The 7,363-nt window shown below is 66.6% G+C and overlaps 3 protein-coding genes across 3 annotated transcripts; 1 reads left to right on the top strand and 2 right to left on the bottom strand.

Moving 5' to 3' along the window:
- Window positions 1–86: 86 nt before the first annotated feature.
- On the bottom strand, window positions 87–1,731 carry PGK_1 (phosphoglycerate kinase; the record flags this gene model as incomplete). The annotated part of the gene is made up of 5 exons (XM_005791201.1): window positions 1,712–1,731; window positions 1,222–1,643; window positions 581–802; window positions 253–324; window positions 87–182 (listed from the first exon to the last, which is right to left on the bottom strand). Coding segments are annotated over exons 2-5 (807 nt in total), but the record flags the coding sequence as incomplete, so codon positions are not given.
- A 1,888-nt stretch (window positions 1,732–3,619) lies between these two features.
- Window positions 3,620–5,026, bottom strand: EMIHUDRAFT_109235 (hypothetical protein; the record flags this gene model as incomplete). Its single annotated transcript, XM_005791200.1, has 1 exon — window positions 3,620–5,026. One exon carries the CDS (start codon window positions 5,024–5,026, stop codon window positions 3,620–3,622), a length of 1,407 nt encoding a protein of 468 aa, XP_005791257.1.
- A 641-nt stretch (window positions 5,027–5,667) lies between these two features.
- Window positions 5,668–6,906, top strand: EMIHUDRAFT_109234 (hypothetical protein; the record flags this gene model as incomplete). Its single annotated transcript, XM_005791199.1, has 1 exon — window positions 5,668–6,906. One exon carries the CDS (start codon window positions 5,668–5,670, stop codon window positions 6,904–6,906), a length of 1,239 nt encoding a protein of 412 aa, XP_005791256.1.
- Between the last annotated feature and the right edge of the window lie 457 nt (window positions 6,907–7,363).

Below are 7,363 nucleotides of genomic sequence, written 5' to 3'. Positions count from 1 at the left end.
CGCATCTCCCCGCATCTCCCCGCATCTCCCCGCATCTCCCCGCACCTCCAAGCATCTCCCCGCATCTCCCCGCATCTCCCCGCATCCCGCGCCTTGAGGAAGGTGAAGACCATGCCGCCGCCGATGACGATCTTGTCAACCTTCTCCATCAGCGACTCGATGACGCCAATCTTTGACGACACCTTCCAGCCACCGACGCGAGATTACGCGAGATTGTACCAAAGAGTCCCCGAGACTCGTCTTGGCCGACACCTTTGAGCCACCGACGATGGCGGCGAAGGGCCGCTTTGGCTCCGAGACGGCGCCGTCCAGGTAGTCGAGCTCCTGGACGGGGGAGGTTCCGGGAAGGTTCCGAGAAGGTTCCGAGAGGGGCGCTTCCGCCGAGAGGCGCCGCCGTCGGTCGGCCAGGTCATGTGGGGAGTTTGGGGGAGAGGTGCGCGCAAGGTGTGGGGAGGTGTGGGGAGGTGTGGGGAGGTGTGGGGAGGTGTGGGGAGGCGTGGGGAGGCGTGGGGAGGTGTGGGGAGGAATGGGGAGGTATGGGGAGGTGCGGGGAGGTGCGGGGAGGTGCGGGGAAGCGCTCCTTCTGCAGCAGGAAGCCGGCCACCGAGGGCGAGAGGTACTTCGTCACGCCCTCCGTCGAGCCGTGCGCGCGGTGCGCCGTGCCAAACGCGTCGTTGACAAACAGGTCGGCGTTGGCGGCGAGCTTCTCGGCGAACTCGGGCACATTCTTCTCCTCCTCCTTGTAGAAGCGTGTGTTCTCGAGCAGGAGGACGTCGCCGTCGCCCATCTTGTCGACGCACTCCTGCGGCGCCGCGGTGGCGGTGTCGCCCCTCGTCAGCTGCGGCCGCTCACGGGGGAGCAGAGCACGCGCGGCGGACCGAGGCGGATGGAGGGGAGGGGAAGGGGAGGGGAGGGGGGGGAGGGGGGGGGGGGGGGGCAGGGGGCAAGCAAACCCAGGAACAAATGGGGTTGGGAAGGGAGGGGGCTCAGGGGGGGGCAAAAATGGAAAGATGGAGGAGCGGGCGTGGAGCAGGTTTGCCCGGGCGGGCGGCGGTGGAAAGTGGGAGGCGGGAAGGGCCGCACCCCCAAAGGGGGTGGAGGGCTCCGTGGCGGCGGCAAGGGCGGCCCCGGGCCCCTGGGTTGTCGTGTCACAGGAGGCGGTGGGTGGAGGTCGCGGCGGGAGAGGAAGGGCTGGGTGCGGGGCGGCGCTGCGCGGGGCGCCTTGACGCCGTCGCCGATGCAGTCGGGGGCCATGACGACGTCCTTGCCGAGCAGCTCAGAGAGGCGCGGCGCGACGGGGCCGAGCGAGAACTTGTCCTCCGGGCCCGACTTGGGCCGGCCCAGGTGCGACGAGAGCAGCACCTTTGCGCCCTTCTCGACGAGGTACTTGACGGTCGGCACCGACGCGCGGATGCGGGTGTCGTCGGTGATGGTCTTGCCGTCGAGCGGGACGTTGAGATCGCAGCGGACGAGCACCTTCTTGCCCTTCAGGTCAGCCTCGGACAGGTCGCCCACCGACTTCTTGGCCATCTCGATGTTGCACGAGCGCGAGATCGAGCGCATCGGCGCCGCGCCGATGGTGAGCGCCTCGGCGCCGCCGAAGAGAGCGAGAGCGAGCGTGGCAGTCTTGGCGACCATTGTTTCTGCGGTGGGAACGGGGAGTGTGGTAAGTCGCGGAGGTCGAGGCGGAGGCGGAGAATCACAGAGGAACCTCGGTGTGTTGGATTCGCTGAGCTTCTCTCTCCAGAAAAAAAGGCAATTTTCCGGCTCCCCAGTGTGCCTTGCTCTTGAACGGCGCTTCACTTGAATGGCGTTCGCTTCGGCCGGCCTGCCGCCGCCGGTGCTCAACGCTGCCGCTGCCGAGGGCGCGGCGCGCGGCCGCGACGGCGCGCAAGAGGCCGATGATGGCCAGAGACTCGGCGTGAAGCGCCGCCTCGACGGCGAGCTCGCGAGCGCGCGCGTCAACGACGACGACGCCAAAGAAGGCGACACCATTATGGTGGACGCTGCACAGATGGCCGCTGCGGCGGCCGCCGGCACCGACCGCGGCACGAAGCGCCTGCTGCACGTCGCGCTCGCGGCGCGCGACGGCTCGCACATCCCGGACATCCAGAACAAGACGGCGCTCGTCACCGAGGTGCGCCAATTGATCAAGAAGACACCAGGCGGCGAGGCGCAGCAGGCAAGCGCGATCAGCGTGCCCATCATCGGCACGTCGCGCGCCATCTGCGTCGCCTTCAGCGGCGAGAGCGAGGCACGCGCCTTCCTCGAGCAGTACGCCGGCGGTGGCGTCCTACAGCTCCCAGCCACCTCCCCCTGTGTCAAAACCTCTAGTGAGGCCCGCATAGTATGTGGGAGACTCGTGCCGCCGCCCCTGCCACCCCTGTGTCAGTGTGCCTGTGGTAGGAGAGACTGCCAGCGACAAGCTGGAGGCAGGTCGCTAGACTGAGATGAGACTACCGCCAGTGGATGCGGGAGTCCACCGCGCACCGCGCTGCGAGTCTGTCGTGTCCCTTGTCAGGAGCAGGAGAGCCCCACCTGTCCCCCTGATCGTTCTTCCAAAATCCTGCTCGTGCAGGTGGGGACCCTGTCCTCCTCGTCCCATCCCTCGTTTGGCGTGTCTGTTTTCCTGATCCCTGGCCTCGACACCTCGACACCAAACCTCGACACCAACTCGACACCAACTCGACACCTCGACACCCCATGCCAACTCGACCAACTCGACACCCCTCGACACCCCTCGACACCCCTCGAGCGGCGGTCCGGCAGGCTGCCCCCAAGGCCCCCTGGGCCGCTGCGGGTTTTGGAGTTATGCTTTGGCACAGCTTCGGCGATGGCGGCCCCTCTCTGGGGCTTGCATAGGCGGGGAGTCTCCCCCGCTGGTCTCCTCATTCCCTTTTTTCTTTTGCTTTTGAGCTGGGTGTGCCGCCGCGCGGCGCTGCGCGGCGGCGGTGTGTGTGTGTGTGTGGTGGTGGTGGTGGGGTGGGGGTGGGGGGGGGTGGGGGGGGGAGGGGCTCGGGGGCGCGCTGGCAGAGGCTTGGTCATCGGCTCGTCGGGGTTGGGGAAGGGGAGGGGGGATGGGCGGTCGGCGAAGGGGTAGCAGGCTGACAGGGCGTACGGGGTAGCCGTCACTTTCCTGCCTCGAAAGGGCGGGGCTGTCCCGGAAAGTGAGAAACGCCGGGCAGCGTGGCGCATTACTGAACCCTCCCATACGTGTTTGTTCCTCCTCCTTCGGGCTGTTCCATCTCCTCGTCTCTTTCCCACCTAGGCGGGGCGGGGGCCGGGGGGGCGGGCGCGGGTGCTGGGTGCGGTGCGGTGCGTGCAATTGTGTGTTTGACGTCATGTTGTGTGTGCCTTCGCTGCTTGTTAACAACGAAGTCTAGCTCAAAAGAAATTAAGCCGGCTGTGGATAAAAGAATTTTCGGGTAAAAAGAATTTCGACGGACGCGAAAAGAGAGTAGGAGAAAAAGGAAACCCCACAAAAAGAAAACGGAGCCGCGAACGAGCCACAAATTTCTGTGCTGCTCGAAGCCGCCGTCTGAGTAGTGTCACCGTCTGCACACGTTTCGAGGTTGTTCAAAATGATCTCACGTCTCGTGCTCGGACGCCTAGGCAGCGCCTAGGCCAGCATCCGCGACTTCGACTTCGCCACGAAGCCTCGGCAGCCAGGGCAGGCCGTGTTGATCGGCTCCAACCCGCGGCTCGTCTCGACCTCGCTGTCGTCGTTGAGCCAAGTGTGCAGGCAGCGGTAGTGGAAGAGGCTCTTGCAGCAGTGCGTGGCGCCCCAGCCGTTCGGGTCGCGAGGCTGCAGGCGCGCCTCGGGGTGTGAGCTGAGGTCGTCGAAGCAAATAGCGCACTGGAGGGCCTCCTCCTCTGCTGCTGCAGCCGCGGACACGCCCGCAACTGCAGCAGCCGCCTCCACCTCCATCTCCTCCCCGCTATCGCTCCCCTGCTCCGCCTCCACCTCCGCCTCGTCGTCCAATGGCGGGGCAGCACACGCCGCCGCCTGCGCCGCCGCCGCCGCCGCTGCCGCAGCCGTAGCCTCTGACCTCGCCGCCTGCTCTGCTGCGCGCGCCTGCCACCTCGCCGCCCTCTGCTCGCTCGCGGAAGGCGGCGGGTCGGAGAGCAGTGAGAGAGCTACGGCGTCGGCAGTGTCCGCCGGGTCGAAGCCGTCCTCCTCTTCGTAGCTGCTGGCCTCAGAAGGCCCTGCTGCGCCTTGCGGCGGTGAGTGCTGCGGCGGCTGCTCGAGCAGGCGGATGGTCGTGTCCCACAGGTGCCGCGCACGCGCCAGCGCCGCCTCCTCGGCGGTGGCGAAGCAGCCGAGGTGGAGGTGCTTGCCGCCAACCCTCATGTGCAGCCGGTACTTCTTGCTGCTTCGCTGCTTCGGGTAGAAGATCACGCCCCTGTAGCCGCTGTTGCTGCTGCTGCTCGTAGCCAGAGTCAGGCCCTCCCTCTCCGCCTGCCGGACTGCCTCGGCGCCAGCAGCAGAGGAAGGCACGGGCGGCGGCGGCGGCGGCGGCGGCGCGGTGAGATCGCTTGTGTCCCTGCCCGCCTCCCTGCGGGCGTAGAAGAGCGCCGCCTGCTCGGCGGTGGCGAACCAGCCGAGGAAGACCAGCTTGCCGCAAGTCCATACCTGCAGCTTGTACTTCTTGCTGACTCGCTCCTTCGGGCAGAAGGTCACGCCTTTGTAGCCGCTGTTGCTGCTGCTCGTAGCCAGCGTCAGGCCCTCCCTCGCCGCCTGCAGTATCGCCGCAGCGCCAGCGGCAGTGGTAGTAGCGCGGGGCTGCAGCAGCTTGGCGGCGTCGGCGCGGCCGTACTCCGAGCGAGCGTAGGCGATGGCCGCCTCTTCGGCGGTGTCGAAGTAGCCGAGGCGGACATGCTTGTCGCCATCCCGCACCTGCACCTGGAACTTCTTTCTGCTGCGGCTGTAGCTCACGTTCTTGTAGCCAGTCGTGTTCCTCTTGGAACTGGCTGGGATCAGCACCAGGCGCTCGGAAGCCGGTGGCGTCCGCACGAGCGGCGCCATGGCCCAACAAGCTGCCAACAAGAAAAACTCGGTAGCACCTGTGAGGTTGCCGACTGCACTCCAAGTGCTCCAAGTGCTCCTTGACCAGCAATCCCTCTCACCGCAGACTGGCACGGACTGGCACCACAAAAGGCACAGCAGTCGACGAAGAACTCTGAATGGCGTGCTGACGGCGTGCCGCCGTCCTCATTCCCTCCCTTCGCGCTTCGGCTCTCTGTTTTCTTTTGCCAGTGCGCGCCAGAAGCGGAGAGGGCGCGATCTGGTGGCCGATTCTCTAGTCACTCGGTCCCCCAACGGAAGAGGCCTCGCTCCTATTGAAACACTCCAACATCTCGGGTAATTGATGCGCCCTTTGTCTGAGCTCGTCCTAGAAGCGGATATTTAGCGTGCGTAGGGTGCCACACACACAAAAAAGGGTGCCACAGGACCCAAAAGAAACAGCTTCCCTGCTCAAAAAGGGACGCTCGAGGCAAATGCCGCTCAATCTGATGCCTTGTTGCATGTTGGATCTAGACAGAGTAGAAGGTTAAAAACGCACGTTGCCGATTTCTTTTTTCCTGAAAAAAGAAACGAACAGCAACCCTCGACGTGGTGCTCTGCTTTGGACGGACACCCTGTACGCGCCTTGTTGCCGCTCGACAATGCCGCCGACTGCCGCCAAGCCACACTCTCGCTGGGTGCTCTCGAAGCGCGACGAGGCGCGGCTGCTGTCTCAGGATCAGCCCTTGACAGCCGACTCACTCGTGGCCTTCTATCAGCAGCGCGACCCGTCAAAGGCAACCCAAGCGCACGCCGAGAAGGTGCTGGCTGCACTGCCTCAGCGGGACTTGATCAAGGCCCTCATGAACAAGTACGGCGCCGTGCCTCGCGCTGGGTCGCAGCCCTCGCGAGCTACCTGCTGGTCGTGCCTGGCGAGGGCGAGGCAAGAGCCTAAGCCACCACCGCTGCGGATCGGAGAGTGCAAGGGCTCGACCCCGTCCATCGTGGCCGTCGACTGCGCCGACGAGGACGAGGCAAACTCGAGGCTGCCGGCGTCCGCGTCACCTGGGGCTTCGCCGCCGGAGCCCGCCGTCGGTGTCGCTCCCTCAAAGACGCCGACTGTGACTGCCGCCGCGGTCAACGACGGAGGCGACATGGCGGCCGTACTGCCTCTGACGCAGACCTCCTCGCGCCGCGCGCCGTACGTGCCTCCGGCGCCGCTCATGGAGCGGCGGCGAAAGGCGTGGGCCAAGGCGCGAGTCGACGTGGTGCTCGACGAGCGAGGGAGCGACTCGGCGTGGCATGAGGTCCTCGTTCGGTGGGTGGGGCAGCCTGCAGGCGGGAAGCCCGTCTGGGAGCTCCTCCAGACCGTCCGCGGAGCGGCGGGCTTTGCAGAGGCTCTCGAAGAGCATCGGGCGAGGCACGCTGACGGCACGGTGGCGCCGCCGCCGCCGACGACGACGACGACGACGACGCCGACGCCAACGCCGCCGCCGACGACGCACGTCGCGGTGGCACAAGAGGTCGTCAAAGACGAGATCGCCCGTCCGGCAGCGGCTGGCGCCCCGACGCCGCAACGGGGCGAGGAGGCCGAGAGCGAGCCGGCCGCGCAGGGCCGCCGGCGCGCACGCACCGCGCCGTCGAGGCTGACGCTCGAGGTTGGCGCGGAGACGAACCTGGCGCAGCTCAGCCGGCGGCTGCGGCCGGTGTCGCGCGCAGCGGCGGTGAGGGCCGTGGTGTGTCAGGTGGTGGCAGAGGCGCCGTCGTCGGCGATGCTGGCGGCGGCGGCGCCGGCGGACGAGGCGGACGAGCGGCCGCTGGCCGGCGTGGACTTGCTCAAGGCCACCCGGCTGAGGCTCAGGCGTGGCGCCGCGGCAGAGGCCGTGGATTTGAGCGTGTAGCGCGCACCAGGTAGTGGCAGGGAGCCGTGGACTGCACGCCTCGCCGCGAAGGCAAGGCGACGACACGGCTCCGCCCCTGGAAGCTGGCAGTTGGAGGCTACGTTCAGCGCGGCGAGAGACGCTTGTCGAGAATTTGTGTGTCCATTCATGGGTGTCTTGCGCATCATTCGGTGTTTATTGATCATGGCGGGGAGGGGGAGGGGGGGGGGGGGGGGACATTTTTTTAGCTTGTGAGCCAGGAAAAGGCTAAAGGGTTGCTGAAAATTCTGTTTCTGGTTATCTGTGTTAGTGCCAGTACCAAGTCCCGTGGTCAGAAGAAATCAGTCAACCGAATCATATCTCCCCGCAGATTCTTTTTCTCGCGATGTCCACCCCTCCGCGCCGCTCGCGCCGCTCGCGCCGCCTCGCCCCCGCCGCCACCGCCGCTCCCTCGCCAAGCACGCCGCCGCCCACCCGC

This window comes from Emiliania huxleyi, assembly GCF_000372725.1.
Source record: "Emiliania huxleyi CCMP1516 unplaced genomic scaffold EMIHUscaffold_115, whole genome shotgun sequence".
Classification (NCBI taxonomy): Eukaryota; Haptophyta; order Isochrysidales; family Noelaerhabdaceae; genus Emiliania; species Emiliania huxleyi.
The sequence above is the reverse complement of the archived record's forward strand: the minus strand, read 5'-3'. Positions and strand labels throughout refer to the sequence as shown.